General features: G+C 45.1%; 1 protein-coding gene across 1 annotated transcript in view; it reads right to left on the bottom strand.

The window, feature by feature from the left end:
* The window catches only part of antxr2a (ANTXR cell adhesion molecule 2a), a 49,564-nt gene that overhangs the window by 10,629 nt on the left and 16,171 nt on the right, over positions 1-22,764 (bottom strand). Inside the window, exons 11-16 of the mRNA XM_030779878.1 lie at positions 21,481-21,559; positions 20,902-20,997; positions 16,835-16,885; positions 16,376-16,465; positions 14,465-14,632; positions 13,836-13,916 (exon numbers count right to left, since the gene is read on the bottom strand). Coding sequence (XP_030635738.1) covers positions 13,836-13,916; positions 14,465-14,632; positions 16,376-16,465; positions 16,835-16,885; positions 20,902-20,997; positions 21,481-21,559 — 565 coding nt within the window. The remainder of the gene's footprint in view (positions 1-13,835; positions 13,917-14,464; positions 14,633-16,375; positions 16,466-16,834; positions 16,886-20,901; positions 20,998-21,480; positions 21,560-22,764) is intronic.

Genomic DNA, 22,764 nt, shown 5'->3' with positions numbered 1-22,764 from the left:
ATATGTACCGTAAATAACAGAGCTGGAGCCGTGTGGAGCAGCTCCAGGTCACACTAGATTATGTAGACAGAGTGTGTGTGTGTGTGTGTGTGTATGTGTGTGTGTGTGTGTGTTTTCTTCCGACGCTACAACTGTGAGAACTAGGTTAATGTGACCTGAGCCTGCCAGACGCAGACTGGTCAGGGGGACAGTACATGCACACAAACTCACACACACACACACACACACACACACACACATGCACACTTAGGCATAAACACACATGCGCACACACATGCATGCACAAACAAACACACACACACACACACACATACACGCCTGCAGGTACGCATGTACACAGACACACGCCCACACGTTAAAAAGAAAAAAAGAGCCTTTTGGAAGATGTTCAGAGCATGATACAAATTACAAAACAAAACAAAACAAAACACCCCCAAAAAACTACAAAACTAAAAAAGAGTGAGAGAGAGAGAGAGGGAGAGAGAGAGATCAAGAGAGAGTAAAATCATAAAGCAGATGCTGAGGTAAATGAAATACATACAGAAAATGCCTGAGTACTAATGCCTTCGGCCGTATGCACAGCACACATGTGACTCCTAACTCCTGATCCAGACCCTGTGGAATCCACTGAACGAGCCTCTCTCCAGAGGCTTACCTCCCTGCTCCCCCTAAACAAACCTCTCTTTATCCCTAAAATATTTCTCTGGGATCACTCGCATTCACACGGTCTGAGGTTTTCCCCCACATATAAAGTCTTTCACACCCAGAGCTGCCCAGCCGTGTTCTCCCCGTCTGGATGAGACATCCAGTGACCTTTACCTCAGCGTGCGCCGTGACCTCCTGCGGGGTCGTCTGACGGAAGGTTGAGACACCAGCCGTGTAGATGTCTCACCTCCACCTCCAGTGATGTACAAACCTTCGTCTCTAAGACCATCTGCACTCATCCTTCTCTTACCTTCACACACATGCGCGTTCACACAGACACATACACACACACGCTCGCGCGCGCGCACAAACACACACAAGCACGCACAAACACACACATGCATGCACGGGCACACACACATGCATGCACAAACACACACACGCATGCACGCACAAACACACACATGCATGCACATGCACACACACACACACAGACACACAAGCACGCACAAACACACACACGCATGCACACACACGCATGCACACACAAACACACACACGCATGCACGCACACAGACACACACACACACGCGCGCGCACACACACACGCGCATGCGCACACACACACACGTGTAGGTCTTCACTCAATCAGCTACTGGGAATGTGCTACATGGGCACTTCTAAATACAGGAGGAGATGAGAGCGTATTGCTTTACAACAAGGTTACATTAGCACTTAGTTATTAAACTACATTAGCAGTTACTAGTTCAGCTCCCCTGCTGTTACGACAGCAGTATTACAGTCATAGTATAGTATAATAGCATTACAGCACAGTAGCTTACATCCACTGAGGCACGAGAAAAACATGAAGAACAGTTAAGAGCAGGTTATGTTTACTCCTACCCACTCCTTGCATCACATTAACTACGCTTCATGCTAACCCATGCTAACTACTGGCATATTTCATTGTGCTAACTATTAGCACAAGTCATGCTAAGTATCACCCCAGTTTGTGCAAACTACAGGTGCAATTTATGCTCCTGGCGTTTTCGTTCATGCTAATTAGTGTCTTCATTTATGCTAGCTAGTTTTCATGCTGCCTTACGGTAAAGTTTAAATAATTGGAAAAAAAAAAAAAAAAAAAAAAAAAAAAAAACACGATTCATCCTTATGACTAATTGTACAACGCTTCAGTGTATCACCGTGTATGTGTTAAGCCACTGAACTGAACAGCGTTTCCTGAGTACAGTTCCCCAAACCCCTCGGTCAGGTCATCTCCGGTCTGGTTCACAAACTGCAGCGCAGCTTGCGCAAGTCCTGCGATAAATATTTACTCTTGTGATCTGTGTAAACGACAACACCAGCGTCTTGACTGAGAGAGATGGCCTCGTGCGTCAGTTCAAAAGAGAGCTCTCAGAGGAGCATACGCTGACTTGTCCTATCGCGACCGCCGGGATATTTATTTCCCCTGTAAGCATACAGGAATGACAGACAAGATGAAGGCACTCCAGAGCCGAGATACAAACAAATCATCTCGCCACCTCGACTCCAAGTAAAAAAAAAAAAAAAAAAAAAAAAACTTTGGCTGAAACAAAAAACTTCGATGTGTATTGCACAAAAGAAAACTTTTTTTTTTTTTTTTTTCCATACTGACACATTTTTTTTCCTGTTTTTTTTTTTGTTTTGTTTTTTTAAATAACTAAGATGTTCCATTTCAAAGTAAGGCCGTGACATGTCTCTATCCCTGTCTGGAAAAAAAAAGAAGCGGGGGGGGGGGGGGAGGTTTCTGGCAGCTGGAGGAGAGTGGTATCTTCACGTCGAGAGACTTTCGTTCTCAGAGGCCTCAGAAGAGGAGAAGAGAGGAGGAGAAGAGAAGAGGAGAAGAGAAGAGGAGAGGAGAGGAGAAGAGGAGAAGAGAAGAGAAGAGGAGAAGAGGAGAAGAGAAGAGGAGAGGAGAAGAGGAGAAGAGAAGAGGAGAAGAGAAGAGGAGAAGAGAAGAGGAGAGGAGAAGAGGAGAGGAGAAGAGGAGAAGAGAAGAGGAGAAGAGAAGAGGAAAAGAGTTGGAACGTATTGTTATCATGGTGCTTCACACAAGTGTGTTTTCAGTTATGCAGATGTCGTGATAATGGGCTGACTGCTAAGACTAGCCATATTGTGACTGCAAATCTGTCTTTTTCTCTCTCTCTCTCTCTCTCTCTCTCTCTTTCTCTCTCTCTTTGTTTCCCTCTCCTTCTCTCTCTCTTTCCCTCTCTCTCTCTTTCCCTCTTTCTCTCTCTCTCTTTCCCTCTCTCGCTCTCTCTCTTTCTCTCTCTCTCTCTTTCTCTCTCTCTCTCTCTCTCTCTCTCTCTCTGTGTTTCCCTCAAACCAAACAAAGACAGAGCTCACCCAGGTTCTCTCTTTGGCTCTTTCTTCATATGTGACTGGAAAATAAAATAATTCAGCATTTCTGCTGAAGGCAAATGAAAAAAAAGGAGGTTTTTGTGTGTGTGTGTGTGTGTTCATGAGAATGGGCCTGCCTCTGTGTGTGTGTGTGTGTGTGTGTTCATGGGCACGAATCTACCGTGTGCGCGTGAGTGTGTGTGTGTGTGTTCCTGGGCACGAGTCTGCCGTATGTGTGTGTGTGTGTGTGTGTGCCCGTGTGTGCGCGCGTGTGTGTGCACGCATGTTTGTGTGTGTGTTTATGAGCACAAGCCTGCCTGTGAGTGTGTGTGAGTGTGTGTATGTGTTCCTGGGCACGAGTCTGCCATGTGTGTGTGTGTGTGTGTGAGCCTATTAAAAAGCCCTCTGACAGGGAGTAATTATTCTAATGTGACTGGGCCCACGCAGGCTGATCTGGGCTGCTTGGTTTGGGGTGTCAGGAGTGGCTCATTCATGTTGACATGCTCTGGATGCCGGCGAGCCAGCTGTCTCTCTCCCAGGTGGGCTGACCCACGCTGCCGCCAGCCCGTTTCCCCGGCGACCGCGGCACGGGAACGCTCATCTGACAAACGCATCCTCGTTAACCCTTCAGAGAGGAACCGTCGTTAACCCCTGACGTAGCAGAAACATCCAGAGCAGTGGAGCTGCCAGCACCCGCTCTGTCTGACTCGGTGTAATGGCTTTATTTCGGCGGTCTCCTCTGGAGATATGATTAACACACAGATAGAGCAACACCTAAAATGTTTCAAAAATGTTATTTTTACCTCCCTTACTCTCTCGCTCTCTCTCTGTCTGTCTGACTCTTTGTCTCTGTCTCTCTGTCTGCTTCTGCCTGTGAGTTATAAGGAAATGAGTTTTGCCACGATGGCCGTGAAACAAAACCATCCACAGCTCAGTTTCGTTTCACGTGCATGTCCTTTTTCGAACGCACAGCCTGTCGTATCCGTGTACAGAGACAAAATCGACTGTGCTCCACAACACCCGAAAGACGACTTTTTTTTTCCTTTTAGCACATGTGTCAGCTCCTCCACACAAAGCGCTCGGAGAAACCGTGGCATTAAACACATAAGAGACAGAGAACCCTGCCGTCTGTGCGAGTCAGAGCGCTCCAGTCAAACCAGGACTCGCAGACCCTGTTAGCAGGTGACTCTGGAGTCATAAGCAACCGTCTAGTCGCCAACCGTAAGGTAAACGCTCGAAAGAAGCGGAGCTAGAGCAGAAGACACAGGAGCAGAATTTGGAAGGGCCGTCGCTTGAGTAACGTACTGCAGATCTCAGTTGGGTCGTTAATCCACCAGCCGAGGACAACGGGTCGTGAATCACCAGAAGTACAGGACTGAGGCTACGTGGTGTTTTCTTTACCTCCTCTTTTAAAGAATTCAAAAAAAGCTTCCAGTGCAGAAGGAACGCATGCAGCCACATCTCAGCATTTATAAAAAAAAAAAAGAACAACAAAAAATTGCATTTTTGTCTTTTTCTTCTTCTTCAGCGAAAACAACAATTAGCGAAAATTAGCGAAAACAACAGATATTTACCGAGAGGACGGTAAGTGACCAGAACACGGATTCTCCTCTCCCTCTGTTTTTTCCCCCTTTGACTGAGCCAGCGGGGAGGGGAGGGGGGGGGGGGGCGCGGAAAGCGTAAGGCTGAGGTATCACACGTAAACGATTTAAATACCTCTGAAAGCCGCACACAGACTACAAAAATCTAAAATTGGAAGATGCCAGGATAATTTTTTTGCATATGTTCACATTGCAGTTGTGCAGGCTTGGCCTTAAGGTTAGGCCTATGTCTGCAGAGACAGACTTAACATGGATACATGCAGCAGTAAAGGCAAACAGTGCAGTATATCAATCCATTCCCACTGGCAAGTTATATGCAAAGTTGCAAGCGCATGCATACAAATACAAATCTCTGAGCTCATTTCAGACATGCACATTGTTCTGCTAAAACATAATGTAAGCTGACAACAACCTCCGATAAAGACGATTATATATATGTGTGTGTGTGTATTTAGTGTGTGTGTGTGTATATATATATATATATATATATATATATACACACACACACACACACACACACACACACACATACATAGACATATATATATACACACATACACACACACACACACACACACACATACACATACACATATTTATACACAAGGTAATGCTCTGCTTTGTTCGTGTGAAATACTTGTTAATTATATTGCTGCTTTGCATATAGGGATTTTGCAAGAGTTTTCTTAAATTCCCATGAAGGCTGTTTCATGGTCACGTGACACAGTTTTGTAACACAAACGCCCATGATGACCTCATCTCTGTGCTGGTGTAAGCTATCAAAATTTACAACTCACAGGACACACACCCACACATTCCATGGGAGAGTCTTGCTAAAATAAAGGAGTTTGATCAGCTCCAAACTGCATGACAACTTCTAAAAATCATTCAGTTAAACAGAAAATGCAGAGGAATTTCAAAGATGCAAAATAGGTATTTTGCAGAGACCAAGCAGAATCTGTCCTATGTAAGAGACGGGTTAACTTACGATTAAGAGATGAACGTACGATTAGCAGGGAGAGCCGCTCTAACCCTATAGATCTGCCGGCAGCCACAGCCTGACGCACCAGTCAGAAATTCTCTCGCTGCTGATGTCAGCTAACAAGACCAGTAAAGCCAGTGTCCCTGTGGCCTGTATATGGTTCACACACACGCGCACACACACACACACATTGTCCCCTCACTCCCCGGCTTCATTAGCGGTGGTTTGCATCAGGCCATTTGAAGACGTCATATGCCATCAGTAGTCTCATCCTTTCTCACTTTCCTCAGTATAGACAGAGTAACCTTCAGTAACCTGCTGGCCACAGTTCTGCGTCTTAATTAGGCCCACTGTCACTCCTCCACGACTCTACTCGGCTCAATCCGATCAGACAGACAGACAGAGAGAGAGAGACAGAGACAGAGAGAAAGACAGACAGGGAGCCCAGCCTTTTTGTCTTTCTTTTTCTTTTTTTTTTAAACCAGGAGTCCCTTATATTTCTGTGCGGACGGATCACGTGTTCGGAGCTTTCGGAGTTCACAACTTTGGCGTGTTCGCCGAGCAATGCGTGTGAACAGTTCGAGGAGCGGCAGCAGCGTCAGCGTCCTGGACGTTAGCGGGAGCTACGCGACTCAACTGGGAAAGTAAAAGGGCAAAACTGTGAAAGAAAGAAAAGATACAGTCAACACAGCACAGGCCTGAAGAGATAGAAAGAGACAGAAAAAGAGAGAGAGACACAGAGAGAGAGAGAGAGAGACAGAGAGAGAGAGAGAGAGAGAGGGAAAGAGAGAGAGAGACAGAGAGAGAGAGAGAGAGAGAGAGAGGGAAAGAGAGAGAGAGAGAGAGAGTGAAAGAGAGAGAGACACAGAGAGAGAGGGAAAGAGAGAGAGAGACACAGAGAGAGAGGGAAAGAGAGAGAGCGACACACAGACAGGAGTGGTGCAGAAGTGAAAAGAGTTTGGCATTTGGGAAGTGAGAAAGTGAACAGTGGCACTAGCGCGCCAGTCCGCGTCGCCTTTGGCCATCTGATCGCTCAGAACTACAAAGACTAGCAGAGCGCCTCTGCATCTGTGCACACATAGCAGAGAGATTCAGCCTTACTTTACACACGCTTGCACTGAGACCCACAGACACGCGGCCAGAAGAACCGCGAGGACGAGCAAAATTAAACAAACAAAGATCTCTCTCTCTCTCTCGCTCTCTCTCTTTAACTGAGTATTTCTCTCTGTCATCACAAATGCCATTTGTTGTTCTGTCAAAGCGTGATCGGAACTCATTAATAAAACGTGAGGGGTGAAATGACCTTTAATTCATTAAGATTCACATATCATCATTACAGGTTATTAAGTTAGATTATAAACTATTACCATAAACGCCAGAGTCATCCGTTATAATGAAAAATGACTAATTGATAGAGATGGGTCATCTCTTTAGTCTGCTGTGCCCTTAGACGTAAGACAAACGGAATAGAAGTTTCTAGAGGGACAAAGGACAATATCAGCGTCTTTTCCCGGGGGTCCGTCACTCCGGTCCCGCTTAAATAAATAAATTAACAAATACAACGACTTGACTTCTTCCTCATTTTTATCCCACGTACAATGACCGTCACATCTGCTACCTCTTCTCTCAAATCAATTATGAACTATATGCAGTTATTTATTTATGGCAAACTCAAGCATGAGTGATAAAATGTTTAAGCTGCCGAAACAAGCGCAGATACGGGGATGCCAACCTGAACGTCTTAAAAAATACATCTGTCGGGATGAGACGCGGGGCTGCCTGCGAGCTGTAACCAATCCATTTTCTGCCCGGGCAGAGGGAACAGTCGGATCTCTGATACTCTAAGTTCTTCAGGGAGATTTAAGGGCGTCTTTTTAGCGACACCCTGCCAAACACCACAGTGGATGCCATTAAAAAAACCAAGCCCCACCCCCACCCCCCCAACCAACCACCCCCCTCCCCACACACACACACACACACACACACTGAGTACTCAATTCGGGCACAGTCAGGCTTTTACAAGCACAATTAATTACTGTTAAATAAGGCTAAAACTGCTTTTAGTAGCAGTTCAAAATGAAGGGGTCTTCTTAATTTGCATAATAAAGCTAATTAGCATAATTCGGTTGATTACGTCCCCCATGTGGTGATGAAGGAGTTAAAACCATAGCAACTATTAACTAAAAGAGAAATGAGCCCCGTTATTTTAGGTTAATAGTAGTCACTTACTCCTCCTCAGAGAGAGAGAGAGAGAGAGAGAGAGAGAGAGAGAGAGAGAGAGAGACAGAGCTGCTGCCACATGCTTGTGTTACCAGTTCAGTTACACGGCTTCACAGCTGGGAAATGTAACTCATATTCATACAATCACATTCATAAAGACCTGCTTTTTTTGTTTTGTTTTTTGTTTTTGTTTTTGTTTTTTTTTTCGCTTTGTTTTGTTTTTTGTTTCATTTCCCCTGCACAGATTACAAAAAAAAAAAAAAAAAAGCTGGTGTTTCTGTATAGAACTGTTTGTTTTCAAATATACAAATGAATATACAAATGTCAGATGATTGGACAGAATAGCTTCCTATCATCTGATCTCCTTTTCGCTTTCTAACAGTTTAAAATATTTCTTATTGCAGAATAATTTACCGAACATTTCTGCTAGTGCATCAGACGGTTAAGGAATCAGTTTTTTTTTTTTCAAAACCTAAATTAAAATGTACATTCAATTATACTAAAAAATAATTTCTAATTTACAATTTAAAAGAAAATTAAAACAGACACGAGGCGATCTAAACCTTAATCTAAATATATTTACAAAAGCATATTCCTAACGCAACAGAGACTGTCGGTCACATCACTTTAAATATTCAAATTGTAGCGATGAAGTAAGCAGGTTATTACAATACATGACTAATTTTCTCTGTGATTCCTGTGTAGGTCTGTCATAACGGGCTGAGAAACCTAAGAGACAAAGCGGGCCCTTGGAAATGCTGACATTAACAATAATGCAATTTAATTAAAGTCGAGATTCCAGCTTTCGTTCTGCGAACGAGGGGGTTTTGATTTTAATAGGCGATGAAGAATCAGTCGGCACGGTGAAGCGTCCGCGGTGGTCGCCGGTCTGATTTAAAAAAAAAAAAAGGAAAAACAGAAAAGGAGGGGGGGGGGGGGGGGGCGTCTGAGTGGAGGCAGAGACAAGCTAGCCAGACTGACTGAGCCGCGGAAGCCAAATGAGGCCGCGAGGAGATGCCACAAACAGGGGCAGGTACCAGCCACGTCCAGAGAACCAAACAGTTCTGGTTGCAGTGTACAGAAGCAAAGGGATTTCAGCCTTTTAAATTCCACCCCCATCAAGAGTTGTCACAACGCAATGGATTAAAAAAAAACAACAACAAAAAAAACTGACCTCCAACAACATACTGATATACACATGCAAAAAAAGATGTTTTTTTTTTTTTTTTTTTAATGGATTGCATTTTGGTCAAACATCTAAAACCTCCCCCCCTCTCGGTCAGAAAAACATACTTTGAGATACAAAGTCTTCAAAAGCAGATTATAAAAGCGAATTGAGTTCATAAAAAGCTAATGTCTGAATCTAAAAAAACAAACAAACAAATAAATAAATAAATAAAAAGATTTTTTTTTTTTTCTCATGTTACTCATACAATTCGTCTCATCTCTTGTCAATATGCCCCCGTTTATAAGATCTCATTTTCTAAAGCACACGGGGACATCTCGTAAGCTTATATTTTCCCTCTGCTGCTACAGTCTGTAAAACGAGTCCCTCACTTAAATTAATAGGGGGGTTAATGTACAAAAGACAAGGGCCGAAGTCCTGTCTAATTTGCAGTGAACGTTCTTATGGATGGGTTTGCGGATTAAAGACTCTCAGTTGGACCCCTGCAAATCTCACTGGCTCAATTTCACTGACCCCCCCCACCTACCCCCCCCCCCCCACCCCACTTCCCTCTGTCCCTCTCCCTCTCTCTCCTTTCCCTCATGTCAGACACCACTCTCTAAACCAGCGTGCATTCGCGGGGTTCCCCCACCGGTACAATCTAATCCTGTTACCCCCGGTGGGGTCTGGTCGCGTACGGAGCGCCGGCCAGATTAACGCGGCAGACGTTATCGAATTTACAACCAGTCACACCAACATCTGCCCTACTTTCAGCAGGTCCGCATTAAGACAGAAAGAAAGAGAGAGAGAGAGAGAGAGAGAAAAAAAAAACCCTAATCTGGTATCTGGTTCAGTGAAAACGTAGAGGCCGTTTTAAAAAGGGCTCACAAACAGGGCAGAGTTAAAAAGCTGTCACTTCTCCACAACACCCCCCCCCACCACCCCACCGCCCTGCCTCCCCCCCACCCCAACCCCCACTCAGTGGACCTGTCAGCTTTCCACTTACTCCTCGTTAGAGGGAGCAGAGCGGTGCATAGATAGAACTAATGAGGACCAATGAGCATGCGAGACAAGCACCGGTCTGTCACAGCACACCTATTGTTGGGACACTGTGTTCAAATACACACAACGTCCCCACAATGTCAGCTCTCTGTCCGTTGATTAATTAGAGTGGCGGAATGAGCAACTCACAGGCAATTCACACACACACACACACACACACAGAAATGTGTTAAATGTCTGTAGCTCAGTTTGTGTTTTTGTTAGAGGCACCTTTTATTTATTTATTTATTTGTTTGTTTGTTTATTTATTTATTTATTACGAACGGGGGCTTTCTTCTGTTTGGAACGCCTCATTATTCGTGACGCTCTGGTTTAATTCCAATTACCCTGTTAATTAGAAATCTCATGCTCTCTGATCTTTCCACCGCGTTTCAACTTCACACCGTTTGCCAGATTTTCTACTATCCCGAACAAGCCCTTTTAATCTACATTTTCAGCGTCGCGTCTAACACAACAAAGTGTTTAAATGCTCCGGCTAAAAAACTTTAGCTGCAGCCTATTCAAAACGGCACAAACCAGGTCAACACGTCGGACTCGCAACCGATCCGGAGCCCCTGCTCAGGTATGCACACTATCGAACAACGGGCTGTTGAGTTAAAAATCTGGTTCAAACGTTTGAAATTAATATCGTTTACCTTCATCTGTGAATAATAATTACTTTCTGTCAATTCCGAGTCCGACTGCACAGCACGTGGTCCTATAGGATGTGTTTATGAATGCTAGACATTTGCATCACAAAGGGGGAACCAGGCTTCGCGTTCGGGAATAACGTAAAAAGGGTAATCCCCAACATCAGATCAGTACTGTTTTACACGATGTACGGCAACCAAAACACAGACCGTTAGACGACGGCGACGAGCAGGGGCTGCGACCGGGCCCTCCGCTACGCCCGAGGAGCCTGGCGAGTCCGCTTCGTCTGTGAAGTGGACTGTCCAGCACTTAAAAAAGTACCCTGTTCCTCCTTCCCATGCAGCCCTGAGCCAGTCAGTCAGTCATCTACGTGTGATAATCAGATGTGTGTTAAGCAAAGGGTGACTTTAATAGGGTGTAACGTACGCACTGGGTACGGTAAAGTGACGTTGTGCGTGTTGCAGAGAGGACTGGGGGAGGGGGTTTGGCAGGGAGGGTGTGCAGGCAGGCCGCCCATTTGCCTCCACTTCCTCCCCCCCCTCTCCCCCCCCCCCCCCCCCCCCCCCCCCCCCCCCCCCCCCCCCCCCCCCCTCGTCTGCGGATTCACAGCTCTGCAAGTCTGTTCTGTGTCGGTGATTCAGTCTTCCCTGTCTTTAAAAGAGCGGCCGCCATAATCACATCGACTCTGTATCATAATGTGTAGGAGTTCGCCATCAGGACGGAGGAACAGAAGAAGAGGAAAAGAAAGCAAGAAAGAAAAAAAAAGAGTCATTTCCACAATGACAAGAAATCCCTCCACCCCCACCCCCCCCCCCCCCCCACCCCCCCCGCCTCCGTTTGCTTTGCTTGAACTTTTCGAAAGTAAATTGGGCCTTAAAAATCCCTTAAATTCCCGTCTCTGTTCAATCGGTTACGATCGTTACCCAACACAACCCACACAGGTCCCCATAGCATAAGCAAAAAAACAGATCCAACCTCAAATCCACTCTAGAAAGGACTGAAAAAGCTCCCCCAACCCCAACCCCCCCACCCCCGTGTCCTGACTTTCCTTTTGTGCTCACAGCTCCAAGGGGTTAATGTATGTTAATGTATCATTCTAAAATTGCTTGTTAGTGTGTGTGTGTGTGTTTTCTTTTCTTTTCTTTTTTTTTTTTTTTTTGCAGGCTGCTGCTTTGTCAAATAATACAGAGCCCTGCCGAGAGAGTCGGTGTGCCACAGGAAAGCTGCCGTTTAAAAGAGCTCCCTCGTCGTAACCGGGCCGACCCCCCTACCCCCCCTCTTCCCTCCCGCCCCTCTGTCCTCCCTACCTGCTGTCCCCTGCCGGGTTCCGGAAACTTGACGGCAGATGTTGCGGCGCTAAGTTGGCTCTGAAGTGCCTCTCTGGCTCCCCGGTCGCCCCGACAACACAGTCAAACCGCATTAGATCTCTTTATTTGTGCCCGAGGCTAGTTCGCCACTGCAGCTGTGTCCACCCCCATTCTACCTTTGGTGTCGGAACCCCTCAGGCGGTGAATGTGAGAGCAGAGAGCTGCTCGGATAAAAAACTACATCTGCTGACAATCCAGCAGTCTGGCTGCAGGCTGGGAGAGGTGGGGTGGATGGGGAGGGGGGGTTTGATGGAAAGTGTGTTTCTTTTTTTGGGGCGGGATGGGGGGGGTGGGGGACGAGGAGACTCGGGGGTCTCTCCACAGAACAGATGTCTGTGACAACCTGCTTCCTTACACCTGTATGAATCGTCGCAAAGCGCGCCCGGATCTGAGCCCCCCCCCCAACCCCCCCCCCCCCCTTTAAATATTTATGACCCCCGAGGTTTCCTGTCCGCCATCAAAGCGGCCCTTTCTCCAGCGGAGCGAAACGCAGCCAGGCCCACCCAGCCTTTCACGACCGGGACCGGGACCACTGGGGCTTCCCCGGGCTTTGATTGCTCCTGCCTGCTCCGAGAGCACTTGATCAAGGACTTGAAAGTGAAAACTACGGTCTGAGAGAGGCGCACCAGAAGCCCCACGCTAACTGCCGGGACTTCACACGTTCCTCTTGGAGTTGGTCCACTTTTCGGAAAAAAAAAAAAAAAAAAAAACTCCTCGTTTTTCGGTCGGGCAGGGGAGCCGACGAGAGGAGCAAAGCGAAGCTGGAGTATTCTCGGCGAGACGAAAAGTTCCAGTTCAAACGTCTTTTTGATCGTCTCCGCGCGGGTCCCTTTTAAGAGGCGCGGCGTTATGAGCTCGTAAGGCGATCGCAACTGAACACCTGAACGCGCGTCAACAAACGCCTAGAAGGTCATGAACTCCCCCAAACGCTCTCTACACGTCGGGTCACACGCCGGAGCTTTTTTTCTGTTGTTGTTTTTTGGCCAAAAAACACAACAAGAGGAAACCAAAAACAGAGGACGCCCCACAGACGTGGCCTTCCGGCGTAATTTGTAACTAGCAAAACAAACAAAAGGATCTTGCAAAGTCTCTTCAGGATGAATTGTGAAACACTGTTCACAGAAAAGATGACACTAATATGAATCACAAGAGCTTACGTCACAGTTCTTAACTGTTCCCAGAGTGGTGTTAGGGGATCGGAAATGAAAAGATATGAACACGACTAAAATGGCCCTTTCGCTCATACATATCCAGACCATTCAGCCTACGATTCAGTGATAATGCGCTCACTCTCAGAGTTATCGGGGTAACATCTTAATGAAGAAAACTCCCCAACTCACTCCGCACTCACACGTACTCTCCGCGACACGTTTTCGGATTTACCTGCTGTGTACTTCCACGTCAAATTTAAACAGTTGTTTATCCATTCCCGGGTGTCGGACCAGAGCTTTAGCCCAGTCATGTATGCCATATATAGTCACGGCTGTCATTTCCTGCTGAGTCTTTGCAGCTGCTGTCTGTTTGATTCAGTTGTGCTGCAGCAACTGAAGCAAACATCTCTGTAGAGAACCCACTTCCTGTGCTTGGTTTCAAACACTGTTTCTGTGCATGATTTTGCTCACCCAAAAATCAAACCAACAACCATTTACCCAATACGGGACGCTGTGTGGCACTTATTTTCTATAACCAAACACAATGTGTCTTACCTTCTGTATGTGGTGTGTGTGTGTGTGTGTGTGTGTGTGTGTGTGTGTGTGTGTGTGTGGTACACCTCGTTGGCTTACTTTATCCGCGGAGGTAGGCCGCATTAGCGAAACTCGGTCGTACTGTCTCCGCAGAAGAGCCCACAGAGCATCCAAACGTCCCTGAGCAGAAAAAGGGGAAGGTTAGAGCAAGACCTCAGCTGAATTCTATCCAATTTCCTCAACGAGAAATGCAAAACCGCAAAGTTTTAATTCCCCTTAAGAACTCCGAACACATCCTGCGTCACACCAGCAATGAGAAGAGTTGGTTAAAGTAATTTAAGTTGCATCAGCAATTTAAAGATGGAATAAACACCACAGCCGATAGGGTCACTGCAAGGTACAAGCAACTGTAACATAGTAACATGATATATATACACATTTACTTCTATATGTTATGTGATTTATAATGTTATATGTGTCACAAAATGTTACATCTGACACAAGTTCTCGCATAGGCGGTTGACATTACATATGCTGTTACCGGTTGTTACATGTGTAGTGACATGTTACATGCGCTGTTAAACATACATATTAATGCATCATAAGACATGCGGAGTGAAGGTGACATGTCTAGTTACATCTGCGCAGTTACATGTAACATGGTGTAACATGTAGCGATAGACTTGACGTCATTTTGTCGCAAGGTACATTCGAACCTTGGGGCTCACCTTAATGGGAGTGTACCATTTGGTCTCCTGGTTACGGTTGGACCCTGTTCTGGTGGGTGGTTTTTTAATCATCGGCTCCTCCACCTCCTCCTGTATTGTTACCACAGCATTTTTGGCCTTCTCCAACCTTGCCCCTTCCTCTGTGGAACCTTTCTCGCCCCAGCGCACCTGCAGGCCAGACCGGAAGCAATTCGTGAAACCCATAATCTAATGGACCATCTCATTCCCATGTATCTCAACATCTCAACCCACGTGGTTAACCACAAAGACTAAGGCTGACTGAAAACCGAAAGAAAAAAAAAATGCAGCCATGCAAAATCAACAACATTCAAGGATTTTGTCTCACTCTAATCGTCAGTTGATTGGCAGCTGGTTTTCAGAGCGTTAAAAGCTTTACGTTTAGAGGCCGGCGGCTTTTGCGTGTCCGAAGTCCACGGTTATCTTCAGCCATGGTCTTCCAGTTCTTTGAATTCTTACTGTACGTCACACCAACTGACGAAATATTTGCATAAATGCAATACATGGTCACCCCGAGGACTCTTTAGCTCAAATGCACCTTATGAACCCAATGTTCTTTCCTCTCAACTATTTTAATGAAATTCATGGCATCTGTTCCCATGTTTAGTCCTCCAGCACATAAATAAAGAGGGTTGAGTAATTAACAACAGACTCTCCGAGCTGTAGGTTAAGCCACAACAATATAGAACAGCTTCTCTGCATCATTCCTGGGTATTCCCAGGGCCAGATAATTCCCTATGAATAAAACATTTCCCGCACCACAGGTTCCATACACGCTTGTCAGGGTTGTGTTTTAAGTGGAAACAAAGGGACAGGTTGATCTGAGGAACATCTCTCCCCAGGTCCACAGTTAAAGCTTCAGTAATGGAGATGGGCTGTCGTTGGAAATAAAGACTTGTCGAGGTAAAGAAAAAAGAAGTTCTGAGGTTCAGTGCACCTCAGTCTCGCTCTCTCGCTCACGGACTCGTGGGAAAAAGTCGGAGGTGCGGTTCCCCCCTGAGGTTTTCACGCGGTATCACAGCGACGGGACCTTGTCTAGGGAATTTTTTTTCCGGGGGGGGGGGGGGGGAGCGTGTGATAACCCCTCCACTCTTTAAAGGGCGCACCCTCCTAGGGCCTGGGCTGCCACGGTAACCAGGCAGAGTTGAAGGGGAACAAAGAACGATGACAGGTTGGAAGGTCCCGAGATGGACGCGCCGGAATGGCAGGAAGGTTCGGCCCGTCCACGTCAACGTGACTTAACTCAACCCGGGTGACACGGCAGCCGAAACTGTCACGTCAAAGCAGTCAAGCGACTTTCGGACGCGATCCGAAAAGACTTATCCACCAGCTCTATGCAAAACTTCCAAGGATACCAGGACTAACACCACACCACAGCTCTCAGCACGTATCAAACCACGATAGGTCCTGCTTCTACAAAGATCGAATAACAGCACTGAATTAATTTTCCAGACCGTTTTACAAAGCCCATGTCTCTCTTACTTCTCTGGACAACACGAGACAAACATTTCTGAGCCTCAAAAGATTCAGGGACACTGTGGAAAAAAAAAAACAAAAAACAAAACAAGACTAAAAACTCACTAAATTCAATGAAGAACTAACTAACCGTTCAACCAAGATGAAGTAACTATGAATTAGCTGTTTGACCAAGACGAGGTTGTGAGATGTGATGTGCTGGGGGTGGGGGTGAGGGTATCGGTACTTTATAAACCATGCCACGCATGCATTTATGACATCACAATCATGTCACGGCAACAAGATGTGAAACCTTTTGAAAGCTCGGAGATGAGCAACCTCAAGACAGACAGAGACATTCGTGACGGCATCAAAACCCTTGTCTGTCATCGGTGAAACGCAGCCGTCACTCAAAAACGAAAAGGTTCTGATCTTCACCTCCATGCGTTTGATGCCGCCTGCTCCTCTTCCTCCGTAGTAGGACGCATCCACCGTTGGCCACTTCTTCTTGGGCAGAGGGTCAGGTTCCTGCGTGAATTAAAAAGTGCAACATATAGGCCAGTCCAGCAGTGCAGTGGGCACTTACAGAGATGAAATATGTCTGATGATTTCTGAGAAAGTTACGTTGGCTTTTGAAAAACACGCCCATTTTTCCACGGACAGATGTTTACATTAAAGGAGAGGGCAAGTCTTTTATAACTTGTGAAAGTAAAACACTCAAACACCAAAAGGTTAAAGATATGGCTTTGCGTTGCAAGAGAATATACATACAAACATGAACAGTACACAAAATTATTGTTTACAAAATTACCTATTCTCAAATCTGACATGCAGACGATACCAAAACACACGCCTATGGTAAATACGCCTGGTTAAATTCAGTTTAAATGAACTTACAGGTGCCGGAGGAGGGGGGGGTCTCTGAGGTCGGGGAGGATCCTTAATGACCTGCCGGGGGGGAGACAAAAAGTTACCATTTAATTAAAAAAAAAACCAACAAAAAAAAAAAAACGCCCAGCCACTGTGATGATGGCACAGCAAGCTTTTTATATGGTTTGAGCTACTTCTAGCCAATTGCATCAGTGGAAAATAATCTCTCATCCAATGTCGTTTTAGAAGATTTTTTTTTTTTTAAGTTGGAATATCACGTGGGCCTTTTTTTTTTCTTTCCACAGTGTAGGACAACTGTAGTGTATGGACACTGCACAAGATATTTAGGAAATCAATGAAGCCCTGGTCTCTTGTTTCTCATGTGTACTCCCAACGCCAGACTAACATTTGAGCCCTGCGTGTTCCTCTCTCTGGCCGATTACAGACCAGTGCTTGTAAAGCAACACTGTTGGCCCCTGGTGCGAAATGAAGAAAATGGGAAAATCGACTTGTTGACAGGGGAGTCTTTGGGGCGAGCATGGCAGTCCGTTTATCTCTTAATTAATTGGATGAGGTTCAGCGCGCCCAAGCAATCCCTAATCATAAAGTCCTAAGGAGTTAATTAGCTTCAATGATATGCGGAAAAGATGCTCAGACTGGGCTCCAGACCTCGTCTGGGAAAGGAGACTTGTCCCCTGTGCAGGAGAGCAGGACACAAAGACTCACACACACACACACAGAGAGAGAGAAAGAGAGAGAGAGAGAGAGAGAGAGAGAGAGAGAGAGAGAGAGAGAGAAAGACACACAAATATAGACAGATCAACAAACACATGTATGTGCATGTGCACACACAAAGAAAGAGAGAGAGAGAGAGAGGGAGGGAGAGAGAGAGAGAGAGAGCACAAGAAACACTAATACAGGCAGATCAACAAACACATATATGTGCGCGCACACACACACACAATCTGCTGTATGGGCTGATAGGTAAGTGACAGAGTGTGAGGAGAACTACACATATCTGTGCATCTGTTACAACTGAAAGTGAGCGCATTTCTACAAGAACGACTTCACACAAAGACAAGACGTCTTCATCTCTGTGAAGTGTGTTGTACTCATGGAGAGATACTGATCAGAGTCACCACAAATTTCATAATCAAGCTATTTCCTTTCTCACCCCTACACCGCTGGGTTACCAAAGAAAAGTTATTACGGCGGTCAGTTTAGCGTCAACTATTTTACAACGCTTTCAAAAAAGAACCACATAAACGCCTTTTTATCTACTCTCAATTCTACACCGATGCCCAGGACACGTTCTTCACATTTCTGACTATCGTTCATTTCCTCGTTGAAGAAGAGCTCAGAAAACGAAGAGGCAGACCTTGTCCTATTATTCATGGAAGAGATATGCGACCATTACAGGATATGCATTTACCAAATTAGATTTCGGAAAAAAAAATGCCTCCGTAATTATCGCATATCATCAGTCGAACAGCTGTTTCACTCACATTAAAGCACACTGATACCATTACCACACTGTTGTCATTACAATAATGGAAAATCATCAATTATGGTTAATTAATTGACTCTTTGACTCATAACTGACTGTGTGCAAATCCTGTAATGTCTGTCGGTAGGGCTGCGCGTGCGATGATTAACGTAATTTTAGGCAGACCTTTACGCTAAAGGATTAGCTTCTTTATGGAGTAATTAAGCAGCAGATTTAGATTTACCAGACATATTGTCGGATAAATACGGTATTATCCAAATGACGTGCTGGTCTGTGAGGTGCTGAGACAACCTGACAGACAGATGTGGCCCGTGAACGATCGCCCCGAACTCAATTCGGGGATGCTAAAGTGCTTACGGTAATTAAACCCAAAGCTACGGAATACTTAGCCATCTGACATATGACCCAGAGCCAGTAATGCAGACCTTGGAAAAAGAACCAATCGGATACAGCTAGAGCTACATCGCCCATATTACTTAGGTGTAACTGTCCTATTGAAGTTCATAATCCGTTCGTTTCAGTCCCCAAACGGGGGATGTCCGTGTGAAGATTAGCGCCATGGTGGTTAGCTAGCACGTAGCATGTTCGCAAATTAAATTGACGCATTGCCATTACCTCGAAATTAACATACTATGCGAAAAACGTCAACTTAATTATCTAAAAGGTCACTTTACGGGAAAACAAACTATACATAACGGTGATTATCGTCTAAAAGACAACATGCCACTGTAAAACACTGCGAATTTGGCGGGGGGGTTCTAATGTTCACACTGGGAATTCTGTGTAGGTGGCCAGTTTATGCAACTTTCAGATCCTCCACTTTCATCAAAATACTGTATTTGTCCGTGGACCAAAACAGTATTTTTGGTTTTTGGGCATTCTCAGAAAATCTCTATGGCAGACTGTTTCTGCTGGCTTGAGTTAAAAACAAACAAGCTAACAAATTTATGAAAACACTGCACCCCAGCAAGCACTAGTATCTATCTAACAGCAAACACCATATTTGAATGACCTTCAGCATAGCAAAGCTTTGTGTATGAGACAAGGGATGGAGTGCTTGGATGTATGTGTGCACATGCTTGTGTGTGTGTGTGTTTGTGTGCGAGTGCGCGCACGCGTCAGCGTTTCTGATAACTGAAAACTGGCAGCGCTTAGTTTAAATATTAACAATCCACACATGGCCCCTCTCTCCTGGGCTTGTCCCCGATGGAGAGAAGCCTCAGCTCATCCACCAGGACAAACAGGGCACAGGCCCAGCTTGCTGCAGGGGGGTTACATTTTAATGCCTTTGTTGGTTTTCCAAAATATGCTTCCATCTCTTTCTGGATGGCCCTCCACCTGGTTCTCGGAAAGAGAGAGACGTGGCATGAAACAGGCTCTGGAGTCAATGCCGACGGTAGAGCCTCCATTTTGCCAGCATCCAGAAGCACAGGCCATTCATTCAGGGCACACCATCTGTATATGGTAACTTGCTCAAACTAATACAGTTTTCTCACTTTTCTGAGAAAGCGTGAGCTATATACACTGTTTTGCTCTCAGTTCACTGACTTCATGCGAGGTAGAATTCATTGGTCCCTAATTTAAGTAGAATGTCTAGCAGTGGAGCAAAGTACAACATGAACCGAATGAGGCGTTATTTATGTAATATTTTTGAGTCCTGTTCACAGGGCGAAAAGCTACAACAGAAAGAAAGAGAAAGATGTTTAAGCAAGAAAAACAGCAGGAAAAGAGAAAAGGAAACTGCAACCCCCCCCCCCCCCCCCCTCTATGTCTTTCTCTCTCGCTCTGTCTCTCCCCTCCCCCTTCTCTCTCTCTCTAAGCAAGCAGTGACAGAGAAATTTCAATAAGCACTTCATGCCAACCTCAACGTGGGTTAGAAAAGTCAGCTGCGCAAATCTATCTGTGACCACATCCCTCTCCACACTCTAGTTTCTGATCTGTGCGAAAGCCCCACTATAAACGCGACCACACACCCTCGGGGCAGATGACTTATACCTGCTCCACACTCCTGCACCGAGGAGGAAGACAAGTCATTATATTCAATTACATTTTACATTTAGGAGCTTGGTCTTAAATTGACACATCCTCCGCTTGGAAAGGTGCCAGGATCAAGGGGCCATTTACCACTGATGCTTCAGCTTAAAAGGAGCCTCAAAAGAGAATTTACAATGAAAAAGACAACAGGGGGTGGATGGGTAATGAGAATGGGCTGTGAGATGTGAGATAAAGATTTCGCAGAGAAAAGACAGGATGCGACGGAGGGAGAGGAACGGTTTAAAAAAAAAAAAAAAAAGACCACCATATTTTAGAACCCAATTAATAAAAACCTTCCTTGACATTATAATGTCGCATCAGGGAACACATACATTGAAACGCTGCACTTCTAAACAACATTTTACAAATTACGGCTGCTTCGACATACACGGCACAAATGTCTATACACAACTTTTTTTTTTTGACTGCACAATAATTTCAAGGTACTACTTTTTTTTTTTTTTTCTGGAAAAATAAACATTTATTGAGGACAACTTAGAGGAAAAAAAAGGTGGAGGGGTGGGGGGTGGGGGTGGATTTTTTCTGCACTTACCACAGTACAGCAGAGAGGCCAAAACCACCACATCAGAGCCAATGCCACCAGAATAAACAGCACCAGAAACGTAATGGCCACTGCCATACCGTCAGACTTAAAGAGAGGGAGAGGCACACACACACACAGAGAGAGAGAGAGTTAGCACTGTTTGAACATGTAATTGCTATGTGGAGACATGTTTTCAGAAAGGTGTCATAGTCTGTTATATTCTGTGTGTGTGTGTATTCTGATGTTCTACTCTTTTCTGATGTATTCCAGTGCATGTTTCAAAGCACACCCAGGCTGCACTGGAAAATGTCATTCAAACGCAGTTTGAACTTGTAATTCTTCTTAAAAAAAAATAGAACTTAAATGTGTTTTCTTTCCAATGCTAGCTGTTGGGATTGGAAAAGAAAGGTCTTACGTGGTTCTAAGACATAATGTCCTACCTGTGTCTATACAGGCATGATATTATGGCACCATTAACATAATCTCTGATATTATCAGCTACATTACATTTGTGTCACAGTATTAAACCAGTAAAGAGACCAAAGTCATGATGGTCAGGCTGAACCAGTTACTAACTCCAGTACTTACACAGGTGGAGCCGTAGATGGTAAAGGCACTGCTGATGAAAGACCTGCCATTGTTCAAGCTGATCAGAACTTCCATTGACCTAAAGCAAGGAGCACAGAGCAACCATTGTTACAATCACCACAGAGCTGATTAAACGTGTGTTAAATGTTTAAAAACCAGACATACATACGAATGATCGGTATTAATGTTCGTGTTAAGTGCATGATCAAGTCAAGATTTTCAAACAGAATTAGCTGTATGGAATAAGCAAATATTTATACAATAAATATTGTTAAGTAAAACGATAAATGCAACTGAATGTTCCGTCACTAAAGATGGAGATTAAAAATAAGAGACGGGACAGGACGAAGCAGATGAGAAATCAATGCAGCCTGTTGGATTAAAAATGTCACCGGTACTCTGCGTCTCGCTATAAATCAGAAGGGAGAGAAAAAAAAAAAAGACAGAACACTATCAGTTATTTACTGGAGGAAGGAGCCAAGAGGAGTTGCAATTAAAGCCCTAATGATGAAAGGCATTGTAATTTCCATATGTCTGTTACAAAGGGTACAATTACCATGGCTCTAATGAGAAAGGCCACGCAGGAAATGGACTGACTGAACGCCTGAGATCCCCTTCAAAATGAAGAAATATGGGGGGGGGGGTGTTAGGAGATGCCTATTGTTTGCACACGAAGCAGTGCCGTGAGGGGAACGCTGCTGAAACGCGGGAATACCGCGCTGTTGGTTTTCGCTGTAGCGATGAACTCTGCCCAGAGCTACAGCATTCTCAAGTGAGTATTACACAAAAAAAACAAAAACAAAAAAAAACAACAAAAAATGATGTTTCGAATAATCTACGCCTTACATCGACCTGCAAGTATACACGGTGAACACAGAATACAGATCATATTCATGAGACGTTTCCCAGAAAACGTGTTGAGCGAAAACGGACTAAAATCCTTGAATGTGTATTTTAATTGCAGCTGACTGATGAACATTTTGGATTTTGAGCTGCGTTAAACTGTCATTCGGCGGCCAAGTAGGGCCGCGCTCATTCTGTGGTGCAGTGTAGTGGTTACAGGGGCCTGTTAAAAGATCTTGCATGTTAATGAGGTGCGTCCGTTGAATGGATGAGAGGAGAGGCTAATTTAGCTGACATCCGCGATACGTGTAAACGCCGGGCAGGTTTCTAATCATGCCCGAAAACGCGGACAATGCGCGAGAGGAAAGCTCGAGGCTCGGAAATTTTCTGCCAAATGATTCCGTCTCTCTGGATAAGACCAGAAACACCGAACAAAGAATC

The sequence above is a fragment of the Chanos chanos genome, chromosome 1 (assembly GCF_902362185.1).
Source record: "Chanos chanos chromosome 1, fChaCha1.1, whole genome shotgun sequence".
Taxonomy (NCBI): domain Eukaryota; kingdom Metazoa; phylum Chordata; class Actinopteri; order Gonorynchiformes; family Chanidae; genus Chanos; species Chanos chanos.
Note: the sequence above shows the minus strand (reverse complement) of the source record. Positions and strands in the feature narration are given on the sequence as shown.